Source organism: Lepidochelys kempii, chromosome 1, assembly GCF_965140265.1.
Source record: "Lepidochelys kempii isolate rLepKem1 chromosome 1, rLepKem1.hap2, whole genome shotgun sequence".
In the NCBI taxonomy this organism is placed as follows: Eukaryota; Metazoa; Chordata; order Testudines; family Cheloniidae; genus Lepidochelys; species Lepidochelys kempii.
The window spans coordinates 11,451,057-11,472,144 of record NC_133256.1 but is presented as its reverse complement, the minus strand read 5'-3'; the positions used below and the strand labels follow the sequence as shown (position 1 = coordinate 11,472,144).

At 53.3% G+C, this 21,088-nt stretch overlaps 1 protein-coding gene across 2 annotated transcripts in view; it reads left to right on the top strand.

Moving 5' to 3' along the window:
* RELT (RELT TNF receptor) overlaps window positions 1–21,088 on the top strand; it is an 81,068-nt gene that overhangs the window by 37,414 nt on the left and 22,566 nt on the right. For both annotated transcript variants that reach the window (XM_073316148.1, XM_073316052.1), the window contains exons 2-5: window positions 6,665–6,747; window positions 16,704–16,817; window positions 17,273–17,451; window positions 18,391–18,476. In XM_073316148.1, the coding sequence (XP_073172249.1) occupies window positions 6,703–6,747; window positions 16,704–16,817; window positions 17,273–17,451; window positions 18,391–18,476 (424 nt within the window). In that variant the 5' untranslated portion in view covers window positions 6,665–6,702. The remainder of the gene's footprint in view (window positions 1–6,664; window positions 6,748–16,703; window positions 16,818–17,272; window positions 17,452–18,390; window positions 18,477–21,088) is intronic.

Genomic DNA, 21,088 nt, shown 5'->3' with positions numbered 1-21,088 from the left:
TCTGTGAGACAGTGGCAATTCTGGGAATAGAACCTGGCACTTCTACTTGCACGGCCTTGCTCTGTCTGCTAGATACACTTCCATAAACAAAACAAGCCTTTTGTGCTTAACGGTGCTGGTGAAGTTCAGATGCCTAGAGCATGTTGAGGGATCCATTCACAAGCACACTCTCCCTAAACTTACCTCGTCACCAGATTGAGGTGAAACTGGTTTGTGGGTTTTCTTTCACAGTCAAAAACCCTAATCGCTTCCTGTTCAGTCCTTTCACAACTCTGCTTTAGAGATGAGGTGTGTCAGTCTGGTGCTCTGGTATTGCTCTGAGTGAAGCTCAGCCAGGCCTCTGGTCCAGTGTGGTTCCCTGCTCAGGGCACACTTTCACTAGAGCGAGAAGCCTGCTTAGCTTTGGCCCTTCCTGGGTCCACCTCCGGAGCATGCAGCACCCCTGTTCACACCGTGGGCTCCCATCTACCTGGATGGGACGCCTGGGGAAGCCTTGCATGTCCCCAAAGAGCCATGCACCCCAACTTTGCAGTCAGCAGACTCTTAGCCAGCTTTGTAAAACAGTAAGTTTATTAGTCGAGAGGAACCCAGCGTAGAACAGATAGTGTTCGCACAGAAATCAGGAAGTTTTAGGAAAGTCCATCTTCAAGGAGGGGGGCATCCAGAGCTCAGGGCCCTGGGGGGGGGGGGGGGGAGGGGGGCTGAGTCCCAAACCAGCAGACTGACTCACTTCCAGCTGCCTGGCCTCAGTTACGCCCCCCCCCCCCTTGTGCGTCCATCCTTTGTCTCTTTCCTTTTGCTTTGTTCTCCAACACTTCTGGCTGCTTCTTGCAGAGGAGGGGGCCTGGCCATCAGTCGCCAGGCTACAGTGTAAAAAGAACCAGGAGTACTTGTGGCACCTTAGAGACTAACAGATTTATTTGGGCATCAGAGTGTCTGTCATTCTTTGGCCACAGTCGGCAGTCACACCTGCCCTCTAGGGGTCCCTGCAACAATCACACACCCTTATCCTACCACCTAGATGCTTGAGTGATACATAGGGGAAACTGAGACACACACACACAGTATTCAGAGAAAACATTAAGAACATTCCCACTTCGTCACGGTAGGTCAGTACAGTTCTCTGGGATTATATTGCCTTTAAAGGAAAAAGAACAAATAAGGTGACAATAAGTAATGTCAAGTATCAGGGGGCAGCCGTGTTAATCTGTATCCACAAAAGCAACTAGGAGTCTGGTGGCACCTTAAAGACTAACAGATTTATTTGGGCATAAGCTTTCGTGGGTAAAACACCACTTCTTCAGATGCAAGTGGTGTTTTACCCACGAAAGCTTATGCCCAAATAAATCTGTTAGTCTTTAAGGTGCCACCAGACTCCTAGTTGTTAATAAGTATTTGAGAACCACCTATAATGCAGTTGTGGCTGAACTGTGGCTTGTGAGCCACATGCGGCTCTTGTACAGTTAAAATGCAGCTCCCAGAGCCTCCCCCCTGTTTGCCCCCCCCACCATTCTCCACCTTACAAGACTGGGCAGGGGGAATGGGGGCTTCTGCCCGGTGGCAAGATGGTGGCAGGACTAGGGGCTTTAGCCTAGCAGAGGGGGAAGGGGCATCAGGGCAGAAGGCCCACACCCCGGCAGGCGCCACCCCACAGGGCAGGTTGTGCTCTCAAACTGCTGAAGATTATTATGTGCAGTTCGGAGATCAGTAAATTTGGCTGTTCCTGCTATAATGTGTCTATTGAGGTCAACTTGTATCGGGCGGTTCTCACTTTCTTGACCTCGTTCCCTTTTCCCTTCCCAAAAGGACTGATGAGGAAAATCAAAGCGATCTATTGTAATATCGCCGTGATGCAGTCATATACAGTAAAGTGCTTTCATTCTGCTTCAGGCACCAGCCCCTGAGTCATACTGTGTAGCGGTGTACTATTGCTTAGGTGGCAGATAAAGTCAGCTTTCTATTTAATTAGATTTGCCATAACCTCATGCTGTTCAATCTCAGGAAGCATGGCTTCAGGAAACACTCCGGGCTTCGTTTAAAGTCACACAAGCAGGATGCTTTAAATCTAGGCCTGACGCCTAGGTAGAGTGCATGATTCTAAGGAGTGGTAGGAGAGAAAACAGCACAATAAAGACAATGGATTTCAAGAAGGCAGACTTTAGCAAACTCAGGGAGTTGGTAGGAAAGATCCCATGGGAAGCGAGTCTAAGAGGAAAAACAATTGACAGTTGGCAGTTTTTCAGAGACCTTATTAAGGGAACAAGAGCAAACTATCCCACCGCATACAAAAGATAAGAAGTATGGCAAGAGACCATCCTGGCTTAACCAGGAGATTTTTCAATGATCTGAAACTCAAAAGAGTCCATCAAAAAGTTAAAAGAAAAGGAGTACTAGTGGCACCTTAGAGACTAGGCACTGCATTTAGCCGTATGGAGCGGAAATCTATAATTTGTTTAGTCTGTAAGGTGCCCTTAGTACTCCTTTTCTTTTTGAGAATACAGACTAACACAGCTGCTACTCTAAAACCTGTCATTCAAAAAGTTGTAATTTGACCTAGTTTCCAAGGATGAATATAAACAAACATGTGTATGTAGGGACAAAATTAGAAAGGCCAAGGCACATATGAGATTAAACTAGCTAGAGACATAACGGGTAACAAGACAACGTTCTATAAATATGTTAGAAAGGAAGACCAAGGGCAGGGTGGGCCCATTACTAAGGGCCGGGGTGGGGGGGGGAACAATAACAAAGTATTGGAAATGGCAGAAATGTTAAATGACTCTCTTTTTGTTTCAGTTTCAGTTTAAAAAGGTTAGTAGTGCTTGGACGTCCAAGCACTGTGAACGCCAGTGATAACGAGGTAGGATCAGAGGCTAAAACAGGGGAAGAGCAAGTTAAAAATTACTTAGACAAGTTTAGATGTCTTCAGGTGACCAGGGCCTGACGAAATGCATCCTAGAATACTCAAGTTGCTGACTGAGGTGGTATGAGCCATTAGCAATTGGCTTTGAAAAGTCATGAAAGACGGGAGAGATACTAGAGGACTAGAAAAGGAGAAATATAGTGCTCATCTATAGAAAGGGAAATAAGGGCAACCCCGGGGTTATTACAGACCAGTCAGCTTAATTTAAGTATGTGGAAAGATAGTTAAGCAATCAATCTGCAAACACCTAGAAGATAATAAGGTGATAAGTAATAGTCAGCATGGATTTATCAAGAACAGCTTTGTCAAGTGTCAAATCAACCTGATAGCTTTCTTTGACAGGGTAACAAGCCTTGTGGATGGGGGGAAGCAGTAGATGTGGTAATCTTGACTTTATTAAAGCTTTTGATACTGTTTCACATGATCTTCTCATAAACAAGCTAGGGAAATGCAACCTAGATGGAGCTACTATAAGGTGGGTGCAAAACTGGTTGGAAAACTGTTCCCAGAGAATAGTTATCAGTGATTGACAGTCATGCTAAAAGCACATGTCGAGTGTGGTCCCACAGGGATTGGTTCTGGTTCTGTTCAATATCTTCATCAATGATTTAGATAATGGCATAGAGAGTACACTTATAAAGTTTGCGGACAATACCAAGCTAGGAGGGGCTGCAAGTGCTTTGGAGGGTAGGATTATAATTCAAAATGATCTGGACAAACTGGAGAAACGGTCTGAAGTAAATTGGATGAAATTCAATAAGGACAAATGCAAAGTGTTAGCTACGAAGTAGAGTAATCTATTGCACACTTACAAAATGGGAAATGACTGCCTAGGAAGGAGTACTGCAGAAAGGGATCTGGAGGTCATAATGGATCACAAGCCAAATAAGTCAACAGTGTAACACTGTTGCCCAAAAAGAAAAAAAGCCCATTCTAGGGTTTATTAGCAGGAGTGTTATAAGCATGACACGAGGGGTAATTCTTCCGCTCTACTCCGCGCTGATTAGGCCTCAGCTGGAATATTGTGTCCAGTTCTGGGTGCCACATTTCAGGAAAGATGTGGATAAATTTGAGAAAGTCCAGAGAAGAGCAACAAAAATGATTAGGGGTCTAGAACACATGACCTGTGAGGGAACATTGAGAAAACTGGGTTTGTTTAGTCTGGAGAAGAGAAGACCGAGGAGGGACATACCTTTTCAAGTACATAAAGGGTTGTTACAAGGAGGAGGGAGAAATTGTTCTCCTTAACCTCTGAGGAAAGGACAAGAAGCAATGGGCTTAAATTGCAGGAAGGGAGGTTTAGGTTGGACATTAGGAAAAACTTCCTAACAACTGTCAGGGTGGTTAAGCACTGGAATAAATTACCCAGGGAGGTTGTGGAATCTCTGTCATTGCAGATTTTTAAGAGCAGGTTGGACAAACCCCTGTCAGGGACAGTCTAGATAATACTTAGTCCTGTCATGAGTGCAGGGAACTGGACTAGATGACCTCTCGAGGTCCCTTCCAGTCCTATGATTCTGTGACAGACTAGATAAAATCCCTCGCTGGGGGTGTAATCTCATTGGAGCCAGTGTTACACTAAGGATGGATTTGGCCAGCATTTGCAATTCCCCTGATTGTGCCTAGCTGTGGCATATACAGCAAAGCAACTGAGACTGCCTTCTGTAGGCTGCATCTAAGGTAGTCAGACCTCTGAACCGGTCGAGTAGGTGCTTCCTGTGAACATCCTGGGACTCCTGCCTTGCCTCTAATCTAAAATCAATTGCTGAGGCTGAAAATACTTGTCTTGGGCAGTGTGGGCTGGAAACAACCCCAGAAGCCAAATTCTTCTACTAGATAAGGGCAGGCAACTCTCTCCGATTCCAAGTATGAATTGTCTCAACAGCACAATGGGGCCACGATTGCTATTGGCACTGCCGTGACACTAATAAAGTGCAAATCTGAGAGCAGACCGTTTACCCAGGGTAGGAGATCCCTGTTGGTCGTGCTGCCTGACTCCTGGGTTTCACTGAATGGTACAAATCGACCTCCCCATCTGTGCTCCTTGCCTACCAATCTGACCTCCGATCCCCTTGCTTAGTTTTGCCAGAGCTAAGAACTCCGCTCCAGATTCCTGGAGCAGCTGAATGCCAGTCAGACCATTCTTCTGTGAGGTGGGCTTACGAGACCATCAGAATAGGTCACATGCAGCCGAAGCCAAACTGGACACCAGGCCTCTAAGGGTTGGAGGGTCTCCTTGCATTAGCTGGTGCCACCTAGTTTTCTGTGCAACAATCCCCTCTTGTCTGAGTCTCTAGCCTCTGCCAAGCCTGCCTGCAAATTCAGAACGGTTGAGGAGTAAACACCTGATGAGCAGAATTTCTGGGGACAGTAGCAGAGGCTGAGCTAATGCTCTAAAGCGAGAGGTCGAAAGCCACGTGACTCTAACCATCCAGGAAAGTGCAGTTACCGTTCTGAGATGGGACTGAGAGGCAGCACCGTCACTTTCCTGTGGTGAAACTTAGAGGTGAAATAAGGGAAGTGGCTCTCCTTCGGGCATCTTTCCAAGGCGCTGGAAGTGTATGACCTTGCTAGCGGCCAATCACAGCGCATCAGCTGCGCTCAGCATTCTGAAGCAAACCTCATCAAGATGCAGTGAAATCTTGGCCCTGTTGAAGTCAATGGCAAAACTCACATTGACTTTGAGTGGGGCCAGGATTTCACCCTGTATTTCTAGCCTATGTTGTCCACTTGCAATGATGCCAGCTGGCTTCTGTCCCCTGCTTGTGCCTACTTTGCCCCTGGCTCCAATCCTAAAATCCTCTGATGCTCCAGAGCACTCTCTAAAGCAACACACATGCCCAGGATGTACTGCTAGCAATGAAATAATGCCTTGTAATGTTGCGTTTGACAGATGGATTCACCAACAACCGAATCAATCATATTAAACAAGTGCAGGTCTCTGGGCATTTAATTGCGGGCTCTGTAGACACAATTAACGTCTAATGCATCATCCTTTAAAATCGTTCTAAGGCCCGGCTCGCTTTAACTGCATCAAGCTCCTTGCACATCAGTCAGTGTGGAAGTCCTTGCTGGCGGCTTTGGAAACTAGACGTGAGGCTTAGTACGTGGCTTTCTAAAGCAGCCTCTCCCTGCAGGAGACTTTGTAGGAGAAATTTCTGAACTGGCAAGGAAAACCAGGCATCTGCCTGTCAAACCGAACAGCTTTCCTCTGTGCCATGTCTCTCTTCTTCCCTGCCCATTTTGATGTGGGAGGTTTTCTGTTATACAAGGCCTGATAAGAATGGGGAACTGTAACTACCCAGATATGTCAGAAAAGAGAGGCAGCCTTTAAATATAGGACCAATCTGTAAATCTAGCACTGCTGCTGTAAGTGGGCACAGATCCACTGAGGCTGACAGTTGTGGCCACTGGTGATTTTCCAACTTAGGTTCCAGGGCTGCCGTACATCACCGGCAACCCTTCCAGACTCTGCTGCGTGGCACAGACCCAAAGGCGAGGGGACGTGCGCTGTCAGAGGAAGCCTGTCTGGTTGTGGGTTTCTTTCCTTTAACTAACCACAGGTTTCTAAGTCTTCTTGTTGGCTCCCTGTAATTTGCAGGGATCAGCAAGCTTGTGTGTGCTGGAGGCAAATCCGGGTTTGTAATGGGGGTGCCAAGGCGCATCCGTCCTGCTGGATACTGAACTAGCCACAGAGGAAGGCTGACTCGCCAGTGACCCTCCTGTTCCTTGTCCCATCAGGTTCGTTCCGTGGCTCGTTGCAGTCGTCAGCCCTCAGGATGAAGAGGAACTTGGTCTGCTGGGCGCTCGTCGTCTTCCTCGCAGTGAGTACAATGTAATCCTGCGCTCGTTCTGGTCTGCACGGCCTGGGCCGGCTGCACCCCATCGAGCACAAGCGTGGGGCAATGGTGTAAAGCTGTGGCTGCACGTGCACGGGTATCCCCCAGGCCGTGGAGAGCGGGGGCGAGGGGGCGAGTCGTTTGTAGCCGAGAGTCAGGCAGGCTGCGCGGGAGACAGCTCTTGTGTTGGCCAGGGTGGGGCTGGGTGAAGAGGCAAAGAGGAAGCTGGTGTTAGCGGATGGCTCGGGGGGCAGGGGGAGAAGAGGCTGGGGTAAGCCGATGGAGGAGACTAAAAACCCAGGCAATCGAGCAAGAGTGACAGTAAAACCAAGCTGAAGCGTGCCTCAGCACCCCACACAGCGTCACACGCTCTGCTGTCTGCTTTCCCAGCCTGAAGCCACCCGGACGGGCCCCTGCCACCACACAGAGCCCTGCTGAAGTCAACTGGGCTGTATGCAGGCACCCGAGGCCACCCACGCCGATCTGACAGCAGACTCTGGGCTTCTGACTGTATGATCTCAGGGCAGGGAGCTCTTCTTTACCCAGAGTTCTCCTCCTCTTTGCCACCTTCCAGCCTCTGGGCTCCCTCTGGGCAACCTAGCCACATGGTCTTTTTCAGCAGTGTCCTAACTCTGCTTGCATCATACCAAGTCCCCCAGATCCACCGCTCCTGCCCCAGAGCCGAAGGGGTTGTGGTCACGCCCACCCGCTGCCCGTCGCCTCTCTTGGAGGCACGCGACGCCCCGGTTCCCTTATCAATACTCTTGTGGTAGCGTGATTATAAATGAGTGTTTGATGCTTATCGCGTGACTGCTCTGACAAGGCTGGTTCTGAAGCGACTGCATGGATGCCCTTCGTGAGTGGAGACCTCCCTGCCCTGGCTGTGAAGCTGGTTCAGAGACCCTCTGCTAAGAGAGAATGGTCGGGGTCTAGCAGGCTGTGCTTCTGTAATAGGCCTTCAGCCTCCCTCATGCCCTCCCCAACCCCAGCCTCCTCTTACTGAATACTAGACAATGCTAGAAAAGGTCACACTGGAGCATCTGAGGACTGAGACTTTTACCTCTGGCTGCAGAAAAGCAGCAGGGGTGTGGGGGTGGGGATGCAGGAGAAACGAGGCTAAAATAGTCTGCTCTGGCTGCCCCTGGAGACTGCCCAAAATAAGACTCTTCCTCTTGCGTCCTTATGGTGAAGCCTGGCAGGGCTGGGAAGGAGGCTTGTGCGGGGCCAGTGGTGCTGAGGGAGAATTGCATGGATCCCCTGGCAGTGTGGGTTTTTTAAGGCATGCTGCAGAACAGGAAGGCCTGGAAAGGAGAGAGATGAGAGAAGCAGCCCCCTGCAGCATGGTTACGGGGAGTGTGCGTGGAGTCCCCTGTAACCACCTCCTCGACCCCCGTGCCCGATTTGCTGCCTGGGCACAGGAGCTGGCGGGGTTCGGTCTGGACTAGGGGGGCTGGAGCTGGATGACCCTGGGGAGGAGGCAATGCCGAGGAGCGTGCGTGGGGCTGGGGTGGGAGAGGAGGCAATGCCGAGGAGCATGCATGTGGCAGCTGCTGGTGCGAGGGGCGCCCCTCCTTGTCTGGCTATCGCAGCCTGTCTGGGTGCTGCAGGAGCCGTGCTGTGGGAGAGCGCTGTGCTCAGGCTGATGGGCCGGAAGGAGGGCTGCGATGTGGGGGGGGGTGGGTGTTTTGGTTGAGAGGGAAATAACAGGCATTCTGTGTCAGAAGTCAAAGGGTTAATCCCCCTCTCTCCCCACACAAACACACCCTCCCCCTGCCTTGCTGCTTTAAATACACAGCAGGGGAGGCCTGGAAAAGCAGGGAGCTGCCATCCTGGGCACCAGAAGGCTGTGCTCCCAGGTCTGTCCTGGCCCGAGAGCCCTTCTCCCTGAGCTCATCTCCCCATCCATTAGAGACGCAGAGGCAGAGCTGGGCATCGGGTTTGCTGCAATATCTAGAAATCGATCTGGCGGCTCCAACTCGATCCCTTTAAAAGCTGTGGACGCAGGGTCCCATTGGCCGGCCTCTCCACTCAGACTCATCTGCCCTGCGGAGCTGCTGAGGGGCGGGAGGGGGTGGCCATTACCCTGGTTATGGCTGGCCTGCTGCCCCAAGGAGAATCCTGTGGAGGCAGTGGAAGTGCCGAGGGGAATTCCTGACTGCCCTGTGCCCTTTGCCTGTCCCTGATTACCCTGGCTGGGAAGTGTTGGCCTTGGGCAAATGCAAAGCGTTAGGTCAGAGCTGAGCTGCGCTGGCTGATAAGTAGCTGGTCGTGGCTGTTGTGGTAAGAGAACAGGTACCCCAAATCTGCCCTGCTGGTGGGGATGGTTTCGTGGCTTGCTGCTCCGTGTCCTCCGGTGCTGGGACATGTTGCGGACAGCAGAGCCCAGGGTGCTCCACTTGAGAACAGATGCAGTTCCCCATCTCACTGCTGCAACGTGCTATTCCCATCCTCTGTTACGCTGCCGGAGAAGGCAGCATCCAGAGGATTAAAACAGAGATCAGGGCTAGGGTTTGGGTTTCAGAGGTGTGATTTCCTCAGCCCAGATAGTAGCCATTCTATAAAATCACCTGACCTCTGCTCAGACCAGGCCAGTAGGGCCCACCCAGCTTTGGAACCGACCCAAGAACAGGGGTTCAGATGAGAAGATCTGGGCTTGCCCCATTCTTTCCTCCCTTGGCTACACTAACCTGGCTCTCCGCAAGACCTTCCTGGTGAGGATCTCAGAGCACTTTGCAAACTGACAAAATTAGTTGTTACCCAATGACTCCCTGGCTGCTTCATGAGCTGCTGGGTGGAGACAGAGGCTGTGGTTTTGACCTTTTATAGCTTAGTACCCAAGATGCGCGAGAGACCATTTCTCTTGCCCGTGCAGCTGTGATCAATACAGTATGCTCCAGTTGGAGCACCTATATAAGGGAGTTGCTGGCAGGGCATCCTCCTTGCAGCCTTCTGAGTTCGGAAATTCACTCCGTATCTTTGACGTTCCAGAGCCCATACTTAAAGGGGCATTACAATTTTATTTTTTTAATTGGCTTTACATCCTTTTTGGCTTCTTTATGTGGGATAAAAAAGGCCTGACAGTCTGCATAGTTTTCTTCCCCCTACGTGGTTAATATATTTTTAACCAAAAACACTTTGTCTAGTTTGGTTGGAGGATCTCTTGGAGGTTTATGGAATGTCTATGAGTGCTTAGAACACCATTCTTTTAATTAAGGTGCATTTTTAACAAAGACTTCTTTTCTCCAAAGATTCTGCTAGTCATTTGGAATTCAGTAGGTGTAACCAACAGCACATTTACCATCGTCATGACTAAAATGCCCTTCGCTTTCAGTCTCAGGAGATGTTAGCGCTGAATTAGTTTTTCCCACTTGCCATAGTTTTCTAGAGTAGAGAAGACCTGAATTTCCTGTTTTGCTTTTGTTTTAAGCAAAGAAACACAGGCAAAGAAACTGAATGGAAATCCTTTCAGGCCACCTTCAGAGGTTTGTAAAGAAGCCAAAAAGGGCTTCAAAGCCAATTTTGTTCTGTTCTGCATTACCTTTAACTCTCTTTTCAGAGGTGTTTGGGTGCAAGCAAAGTTTAGGTGAGGGAACTGTTGAAAGGCTTAATAGATAATTTTACGGGCAGGTGGGGCGGTACTTTGTGAATGGTCAGTTATGTGTACTGCATTAATTATTTAACAAATTTCTGATGATGTAAAGTGCCCGTCATAGCTTCTGGACACTGAAGTAATAGGAATGCATCCGATGAAGTGAGCTGTAGCTCATGAAAGCTTATGCTCACATAAATTTGTTAGTTTCTGAGGTGCCACAAGTACTCCTTTTCTTTTTGCAGATACAGACTAACACGGCTGCTACTCTGAAAACTATATAAACTGAAATAATTCTATAAAACACTTTATTAATAAAGACCTAAGTCATATGTAATGCTTTCCTTCAGCAGATCTCGAAACGCTTTACAGAGGCCATCAGTGTCATTATCACCCATTTTACAGATGGGGAAACTGAGGCATCAAGCAGCAAAGTGACTTGCCCAAGGTCACCCAGTAGTAGAGCCAGGAATAAAATCCAGATCTCCCTGAGCCCCAGACCTGTGCTCTATCCACTGGACCACACTGCCTCTCTGTAAAAGCCACGCCACTTCTTTGACTTGTGATCTGCCAATTAGCCTGTGTATGATGCAACATGTGCATTCCTCAGTCTTTTTACTGTAGAGTCTTATGACATTTTATTTATACGCTCCCAGTTTCTATTTAGAACTCTTCTTCATGGGACTGGACTCTTTCTGTGTGTGTGTAATACACTCACAACTCAACTTTGTTTAGCCTCTTCCAGTTCATGCAGGCTTCGTCATTTCAGCTCTGTTGTGCAGTGAGGCCCCACTTTGAGATCAGAGATAGAACCTCGTTCCTAGCTTGTTAGAGTGTGGATACATCACAGGTGAAACATTCAGCCTTCAAAGAGCGTGGAGCTCACCAAAATCTTTTCGTCCATTCTTTTCCCAATGAAAAAAGACTTTTTTGGAAGAAAACCAAACTTTTGAGAGTTTTCATTGTTTTCCTCAAACGCTGTCATGCAATCCTTTGACACCTCCTCTCTCTCCCACTTCCCTCCCACCCCGAAACAAAAGTTTCCCTTTTAACTCAGACATTTATTTCCCTTCAGTTTGGGGGAATTCCTCCCTTTTCTTTCCTCCTTCCTTTTTCTTCAGTGGAAGAAAGGGGGCATGGAACAGAAGTGAGGGAAGGAAAAAAGGGGTGAAGGAAAGCCAAAGAAATGAACTGAAACAAATCTATGAATCTATTTTTGTTTGGTCAAAAAACTCCCTAGGAAAAAAGTTTTGTTCGACATCTTTCCTGGGACATGGTCACCACTTGAGCATGTTTGCGATGTGGGCTGAGGGCAATCTGGGAGGGCTGCCGTTTGCTGTCCCTTGTAGCTGTCCCCACCAAGCCTGCTATTGGCGGACGCAATGAGTGAGCAGCGGGCTAATGAACGGTGCCTGTCCTGGTGCCCTGTGCCCCTGCTGAAGGTGCTGCTGACCAGAGAAGGCACAGAGTTGCCAACGTGCGAGCTGTTTGCCCAGGGACAATGCTCTCTGCCTACACCAGTGCCGCGGCTGGCCGTAGCGCTACTGGCATTCAGGGAGCTGGATCTGCGGTAGTGGGGGAGAACACAGCTGGAGAACATGAAAGGAGCAGGTGACTAGGGCAGCTTCTTGGAGAAACACAGGGCCAAGCAAATGCCTACGAGCCCAGGCTAGGTGAGCGCTGTGTCCCAAGGCTCCCACCTGCTGATCCAGGTCTGGGCGGTGGTTTCCTACGTGACCAGCACCGTGCTGGGGCTTGGAAAGAGCCTCTGCCCCGCTTTTGTGCCAGTAAATAGCCTAAAGCTTTCTTGGTGCTTTGTTTGCTTGTGCAGGGGTTGCCTGGCAGCACTTTTATCTGGTACTGTGGCTGGGAGGGGGAGCAGGCAGGTGGAGGGATTGTTCCTGCCTCGCCCCAGGGCTGTCAGGGACTCCAGCTGGCTCCAGCTCTTCTCCTCTCTGCTTCCCCAGAGGTGGCTGTAGCTACCACATCCCATCTGCAGGAAGCGGGACAGGAGCCTGCCTAAGGATTAGCTTGTGGGAGGCAAGTAACCCTCACCCTGACTTGCTTGGCTCCCTACTCACAGGGTGACACATGCTGCTTATAACCTACCTCAACCAAAATGCTTGGGTCTAATGAGCATTGCTTTGGCCCTTTGGCTCGGATGCAAGTCAGAATCGGAGCTGTCAGAGCAGCTGGGCCCTCCCTGTTCAGCTCTCGGGGCTGGAGGCTGCCGGGGTTAGTAAAGTTCCTCCTGGAACCCTACGAGCCCAGCCACTATGCAGCAGAATCAGGCCCAGCTCTGGGGGCAGGGGGGGAGCAAAGAGCCGATCCCAGCTGTGTGTGACGCCTGTGAAATCAGCCCTGGATGTTACGTAGGCTGTATGCAATGAAGTTGAAGCCATGTCATTCGCAGGATGTTGTGATCCTGAGGGAATTCTGCACCTACAAATGATGCGCACAATATTTTAAAATTCTGCAAAATTTTATTTGTCAATGAATAAATGTGGCTCGAGCGTGGCAGAGGGGAGCACAGGCCACTGGCTGCAATGAGGTGGAAGATCACCCTGAAGCCTCTACCTCCCCCAGTACAGGGACTCGGCAGTGAAGCTGCACCTGACCCTGACGCAGTGCAAGGGCCGGGCCTGCCCCAGAAACACTTTGGGGTCCTGCCCCTCTGCACCAGGTGTGGCTGGGCAGGTTCAGCCCAGCAGGATCCAAGTGTGGAGGGGCTTGGTGTGGGGGGTGAGGTTTCTGTGTGGGGCAATCTGGGTGTGGGCAGCTCAGTGGGAGATCTGGATGCATGGAGGATTGTTGGGGGGGGCGGTTCTGGGTGCAGGGACAATGGGGCTCAGCATGGGGGGGTCTGGGTGTGGGGAGATGGGGCTTGGTGCTGGGGGCTCATCGGAGGGGTCCAGGTGTAGGGGGTAGGGCTTGTCAGGGTGAGGGTTTGATGGGCCTACTCAATGGGGGAGCCTTAGCTGCTGCTGAGAGGATGCCGCATGCTGAGCTCCCGCTCTCCCCCACCCCATGATTCCCCTATTCCCCTTTCTTCTCCATGCTCACTGCCTCTTCCCCCCCCCACCCCCGACCTCCCTTACGTAGCCCCACCGTGGGTACACAGAAAACAGGAAGGCTCCCAGCACGCAGAAGGGAGCACAAATGGCACTAGGACCCAGGAGGCAGCATCCAGCTGCAGAGTCAGCGGAGCTGAGACACAAACTCCTTCAGCTGGGCAGCTCTGCACTTGTGGAAATGCGGGGGCGGGGGGGGAGTGGCACATAGCCCCGTGTGCCCCCCCCCATGCCTTGCCTCTGCGGGGAGACGGCTCCCCAAAAACTTCACCCAGGGTCGTCTTCCCCTCCCCACCCCTTGCGCAGCTTTCCTTGGCTTCCCTGCCGTTTTCTGCGGGGAAGCACAGGAATTCTGCGGGGGGCGCAGTCACGCAGAAAACCAAAGTAATGTTAGAGAGACACAGTGGGTGGGGCTATGTCTTTTCACTGGACCAGCTTCTGTTGTCCTGTTGTACAGCCTGAGGATCAGCTCCGTCTGGCTCGAGAGCTTGGTCTCTCTCACCGTCCGAAGTTGGTCAAATAAAAGAAATCCCCTCCCCGGCCTTGTCTCTCTGGGTGTTGCATGGTGCCGTTGCTGCCATGCTGCCTGAGCACCCTTGGGGCAGCACCCTGGCGGCGATCGAGGGTGATGGGGCTGTTGGGGGGTTTTGGCTGGCCCTTTCCCGTTATGAAAAGAAAGGGGATGGGATGAAGAAAAATCAGGACCCTGAGACTGGCAGTCCCCGGGGCCAATGGGGAGAAGCCAACACTCCAGGTCAGCCCGATTGACCGGGCAGGCAGGCCAATGAGGGAGCCGAGGGCCTGTCGTCCGTGTGAGTTGGAGCTGCCTGAGGCAGAGTAGGGCTGGGCAGAGTTAAGGGGAGAGTAGCAGCAACCAAAGGCAGAGCAGCCAGGAGCTGGGGCAGCGCAGACCAGCCACGCCAACAGGGAGCCAGGGCTGAGCTCCAGCAGGGGACTACTGGGCCAGAGCCAGGACAGCAGCGTTGTGAGCAGCTGGGGAGAGCGAGGGCAGTTCTGGGCAAAGGGCCCAGTGCAGGTAGATGTCGCCAGACAAGAGGCCTTGCACGCTGGACTCTGAGTGGGAGCTGTGACCCGCAACGGGGGAAAGGGGAGACCAGTACTCAGGAGAAGGGTCCCTGGAGCTGAGGGCGCATGACCACCACCAGATCTGGTGTCTGACCCGTGGTATCAGTACAGCACAGCCAGGGCCTGGGACCAGGGGTCGGCAATGTGTCCGTACACGGACACAAGTCCACGGTAAAAAATATTAGGTCCGTGAGGAACGCTCACGGGTAGCTCCCTGTCCCCACTGTTGCTGGCAGAGGCGTGGCCAGGTGCCTCTGAACGATGCCTCCGTCCCCCCCTCCCCAAGTGCTGACTCTGCAGTTCCCAGCCCATTGGCAGGGAACCGCGGCCAATGGGAGCTGCAGGGGTGGCGCCTGCGGCCATGGCAGCACGCAGAACCACCTGGTCGTGCCTCCACATAGGAGCTGGAGAGGAGACATGCCGCTGCTTCTGGGAGCTGCTTGAGGTAAGCTCTGCACAGAGCGCACGCACATGCCCCACCCCCTTGCCCCAGCCATGATCCCCCTCCCACCCTCTGAAGCCCGGCCCGGCCCAGCCCAGCCCGGAGCCTCCTCCTGCACCCCGAGCTGGAGTCCTTATACACACACACACACACACACACACACACACACACACACACACACACACCCCCGAACTCCAACCCTCTGCTCCATCCCAGAGCCCCCTCCCACACCTTGAACCCCTCATTTATGGTCCCACCTCGGAACCCGCAGCCTCAGCTCAGAGCCCCCTCCCGCTCCCCGCCAATGTCCGTCACTAAGTCCGGTATTTTTGTCAAGTGTCCGTCCCGCAACATGGTGATGCTGACCCCTGCCTGGGAGGTGTGAGGGGCTGGCTGTGAACTTCCCTTACATTGCCAGAGACAGCTGGTTGTGATGGTCCCTGTGCCCACAGGGCGGAGCCCCTGTTCCTCTGACCTTTTCCCCCTGTCTTTCTTACAGTTGCTGTTTAATAAATTGTAATTGGTTTGAACTTAATGTAGTGATCAGTGGGTCAGGGAAGTGGCCGGTGTGGAGAAAGTGCCTGGGAGTGGGGACACCCAAGCCCCAGTCCTAGATTGGGGATTGAGCCCCCCCCCAGAAATCGTGAGACCAGGCTTGTCGGGGTTACAAGGACTCTGCCACATGGCAGGGAGGAAAGGGAGCCCTCGAGGTCAGGCAGGCCTCTGGGTAAAGGGAGTGGGAGCGAGGACTCAGATCCTTTCGCTAGCCAATCCCAACCGGGGTAGTGCAGAGGCCAGGAAAGTGCCCCACAGGAGCGGGACCGTTTCCCCCCTGAGCTAAGGAAGCAGGTGGAGCCGGGCTGGCTCTTGTCTCCGAGTTGTGCTTCTGGGAAGGGGTTGGAGGCTGTGTATCTGGGGCACTGTTTGCGTTGCTTTTGTGAGCCTGCTGCAGGACAGTGTGCTACTGATCCCCGCCCCGGGGGTGGGGGGTTGTTTGGTTTGTTTTTTTAAGGGAGAGACTTGTCCCAATGGAATCCTGCCCAGGAGAGGCTGAGGGCTGAGCTGGCAGGCTGGAGCTGCTCAGATACCAGGGTGATGGGCCTGGCCAAGCCGGCTCTTCTGCAGCGTGGGGGCAGGTCCATCAGCCCCTCCGAATGCACTGGGCTCACCTGCCTGCCCTGAAGGCGAAGCTGCTGCTCATGTTCTCTGTGGAGGTCACAGGCTTGGGGGCACCCGTCCTGCCTGGGTCCATGTCGTCCAGCTAACTGTCCTCCCCCTCCAGAAATTATTTGTGGCAAGTGAGATGCCCTGCAAGCGAGTCTGATGAAGCAACCTGGGGCCCACGTCTGTACCTGGTGGGCATCAAGCTGCCCTGGAGATGTAAACCACTCCCAAAGGGAAGCAGGGGGAGCTTCCTCTCTCGAGACCCTTCCTATAAGGGTGGGTGTCATGTAGGGGGAACCCCTGCCCAGCCTGGAGGTGGGAAAGGGACTAGCAATGACTTGCCTGGACTCTTCCCCCTCCAGCTGCTGCTAGCTCCTCCCGTCCTGGAGGGCAGAAAATGCTCCAGGAGACTCTCTGGATGAGGGCCTGGGGGGACCTCAGAGGACCCTGGTGACAGAGCCTCCTCCCAGTGCCCGGCGGGGCTCGGCTGTTCCGGTGCGAGGCTGGTCCCCACGGTCTCTGAGCCCAGGGAGAAGGGGCGGGAGCGACAGCGCTCCCCGATTCCCATCACTTGCTTCTCTCTTTTCAGCTGTTGAGCCGGCCCCGGGCCTGGGCGCTGGTGTGCGGGGAGCAGGAGTACTGGACCGTGGAGCGGGACTGTGCCCCCTGTGTGGAGTGTCCCCCTGGGGAGGAGCCCGATAGGGTAAGCCATTCTGCCTGCTACTTAGCAAGGGGCTGCTTGGCAGCAGCTTGAGCAGAAGTATTGCCCAGGGGTGGGATGGGGGTGTCTGTCCTCCCTGGCCCTTGGCGCAATCAGGAAGTGAATGGCTCCGCACATTGCCCTGGGAGGGCGGGGTGGGGATGGGAGGTTAAAGCCCTTTCGCTGATTCAAACCCAGCCCAGTACAAACCAGGAGTCGGTGACGGGTGGCCTCTGTGCGGTGGGCCGCTGGTGGACTTCAGTCCCAGTTAGCGCTGGTCGGCAGCCTGAGCAGAGAGGCTGTGGGTGGAACGGGCCATGGGGACTGAGCTCTCCCTGCAGCTCAGAGAGGAGGCCCGTTGGCGCAGAGAGGAGCTTGCTGCGCTGCATCCCAGTGCCATGGGGCGGCCAGCAGTGCCAGCTCCTTTCCTGACTCCCTCTCCGTTTGCTCTCCTGTAGAAGTGCGGCTCTGGGCAAGGCCTAGGTGTGACCTGTCGAGCCTGCTCTCCGGGCACCTTCTCAGCCAGCAACAGCACGGCACCCTGCTTGCCTCAGACCCTCTGTGAGGCCAGGAAGAGGGTCCGCACCAGCCCCGGGACAGCTGCAGCAGACAGCCAGTGTGGAGGCTGCATGCCAGGGTAACTTGCTTTTGTGGCTTGTCCTGGTGTGGGCAGTGCAGTGGCAGCTGGGGCCCTCTTTGGGGGGACGGGGGAGTCTGGCCCGTACACAGAGCTGGGTGGCATCTGCAAAATGAGGGTCCTGATTCAAGCCGGCCTCCCAGCGGGTAGTCATGTGTAAGGACTTCAAAGCGCTACATTGGACAGGGCCCAAATCCCACAATTTTTGTGGATCTGGCTCTGAGCCGTTGGTTCATTAGGGCCCTTCTGCAGGGTGTTATTACTAGAGCGAAGACCAGCTAGCAGGGCTGGTGTAGCCCTGTCGAGTGGGAACGCTTCCAGCTGCCCAGCAACCTACATGCACCATGGAGAGCAAAAATCCAAGCTGCGGAGCAGGAAGGCGGTTGCCTGTGAGTGTTCTCATGAGTCACTAGAAGGCAGTTGGCTCCTCCAAGCCAGTATCCTTCAGGCAAGAGGGAGGAGAGAAACTCCCCAGTTTAGTCACCTCTCTTGCTCTGGGCTACTGACTAGCTCCATAGTGGGTGAGTCTGGCCAGTGCAAACCCAGTGAGTCAACGGCAGTGGGTGAAAGAGATTTGGAGAAGGGGTGATGAACATATATCTTCCTTTCCCTGTTGGGGGAAACTGTCTTGTGCTTTGCTCCGAAAATGCTCTCCAAGCACTGTATAAATGAGCGAGAGATGGCTTTGCCCCACTGCTGAAATGCAGCCACTTCTGGAGAGGAACGTGGCAGATGCTTAGCAGTGCAGAGTAGGAAAGAAAGTGAATCGCTTGTGGAGTGCAGGGAACGTAACCTGCTTCCACTGTAGTCAGGCTTTGTCCGAGCTGGAATTGGTAGCAGCTGCCCCCGCCCACTGAGAATGCCTTTGAGCTGTTTAACTGCCAGCCGTGGTCTCAATCTGCGTTCGGCCCTTTGCTAACCTCTCTTTGCTCTTGGCAGGTTTTACAGCCCTGAAGGAGAGACGGACCCAACAGCTGAATGCCTGCTGTGCTCCTCTGCTCCCAAAGGCGTGCCGGGCTGCCCAGGTTAGTGTAAACAGCGAGAGGGGAACGGACACCACAGCTGTCACGCTCAAAGAACTCGTGTCCAGGGGCGGAAGGGTGGGGCTTCCCTGGTGGGGCATAGGAGTTTGTCGGGGCCAAAAGGGAGGACAGTCTTCTTTTGGGAGCTTCTGCTGCCCATTGAGACTGTCTCTATGCAGTTCAGGGAGACAGGATTCGAATCGCTACCTGCATGGCCAATCCTCTGCCTTGCCGGACCTGTGATCACTCAGGGCAGCCCTTCTGCTGCAGGCCGCGCAATCGCTGACCCAGCAGCTAAGTTCCCTCTAAGCTGCACGGCCACCACAGGGGCCTGGAGAGGAGAGAGGTGGGGGGTGGGCGGGGAGCAAGTTGGGGCGTGGCAGCGGGGAGAGGCGCCTCTCCCCTGGCCCTAGCTCTGGAGCTGCGGCGGCGGGAAGAGGCGCTGCAGCTCCGGCCTCACCCTAGCCCCCAAATCCCTCATCCCTGGCCTCACCCCAACCCTCTGCCCCAGCCCTGAGCCCCATCCCGCACCCCAAGCCCCTCAGCCCCACCCCCGCCACACATCACCTCCATATTGGTGCACGTAACAAATTTAATTCCGCACATGGATGTAAAAAATTAGAGGGAACATTGGCCCAGCAGGCGCAGCTGGAGATGGTGGGAGTCCGACAAGGGGGCAAACAGGCTATCGAGCTGAGCTCCCTGCCAGTGCAGCAGAACCAATAACTAGCAGTGTGAGGATAAGCAGGTCTCAGACACCCAAGTGGGTCCAGCCCAGAGCCCCAGGCACCCATCCGGACAGGAGACCAGTACTATATGGACTGTAATATCTTTCTCTGCCTGTCTAGCAGAGACCAGGTGTGCTGCCAGGAAAGGACAATGCCCACGATCTCCTGGAGAAGCAGGGAGCCTCCTTTAGGGGCAGAGGACCACGTGTCCCACCCTCTCTCGGGCAGAAGGGACAGTTCTTGGGTGGGGAGAAGAGCCACACGGCCAGACTAAGGAGCTATTTCACCCCCCCCTGCTCTGGGAAACAAGGAAAGTGACCCCCCACGATCAGTGAAAAGGGAAGCGCTGAGGATTTTTAAAGAGCAGGACAAAAGAGTGTGTGAAACCTAAACCAGCACTGAGGTGGGATCCCCCCAAGAGCCAGAGCGGTGCAAGTGTGGATCCCCACTGATCCTGGATGTGGTCTGCTGGTCCTGGCCAGCAGCTTGTTTGTTGGCAACTCGGGTAGAAAAGGCCCAGCCTCTTGGCTCTGAGTATTGCCTGGCATCTGGGGATGGCAGGGACTCAAGCGTGCTCTCAGTCGCTCAGTTTGACTTGCACGTTCTTTGAGCTATTTCAGTCCCACGGTGATTTACGCCTCCACAGTAATGTATTTATCAAGCACTCTTTGTGCCAACGCTTCATTAAAGCACTTGGGCGAGTGCAATGCAGAATTCGCTCAAGGAGACACTGCCTCAAATCCAGTTGTTCTTCTGCAGAGCTCTTGTGCCAGGCTGTCCTGATGGACGCGTGAAGGGGCGGGATTGGAGCCCCGCTTTAAGTGCAGATCTCCACCTGCAGAGTCGCCGCCGACGCCTCAGGAGTTACAGAGAAAGAGCTGCTTAGGCGAGGCATTGTCTCGTGTTCAGAGTTTGCACGGTGCCTAGCCCAGCGAAGCCCTGGCCTCTAGGCGCTGTTGTAATACAAACAGCGTGTTGAAGCAAGAGACCCCTGCAATGCAGCTGCTTCTAGGGCACAGCGCCTCAGCTGCTGTCACAGTGCATAGCAGCACCATTGCGGGAGACAGGGAAGGGGGGGACACCATGGCTGACACAACCTGCAAGGGGAATTGACGTAGAGGCGGATTTAGTTAGTGGGGCTGGTAACTATAATAATGGTTAAAACTCATAATTGCATGCACCACGTGTGCCTGGTCACGTGGATTGCCTGTTTGTACCACCCAAGCCCACTTTGCGTGCGCAGTCAAGTTCACGGACCACATATCTGCCCAGTTGCATCCCAGGCATGTGAGTGCCACCCACGTCGACCAGGGCCACACCTTCCAGGTGCTCGGTGGTGAGCTAGCTAGCTAGACAGCCCTTGCAGGAGGGTGTGGGGATATCACCGCAGTGCAAGCTCCTCTCTGGGGGGCAGTCCCTCCCCACCCATGCTGAGATTGCCGCATTCAGATCTGGGGGTGTGCGGGGTGCATTGCGGGGGGTCACGTGGAGCTGGATGGAAGGAAACAAACCCTGTCTGTAAAGTTTCAGAGTAGCAGCCGTGTTAATCTGTATCCGCAAAAAATGGCACCTTAGAGACTAACCAATTTATTTGAGCGTAAGCTTTCATGAGCTACAGCTCACTTCATCTAGTGAGCTGTAGCTCACGAAAGCTTACGCTCAAGTAAATTTGTTCGTCTCTAAGGTGCCACAAGTTCTCCTTTTCTTTTTGTCTGCAAAGTGTGATTCACGTGTGGACTCACCTGGGGCCAGGCTAGCCTGAAACTCCCGGAGGCACTGGTTTGGATCCCAGCAGAGCCCTGCAGTGGGTTAGGCCTGTAACAACCTAGATCCTGAATGGTCACAAAAGCTCCCAGGGCCACAAGAGTAGAACACTTGGCCCCTTGT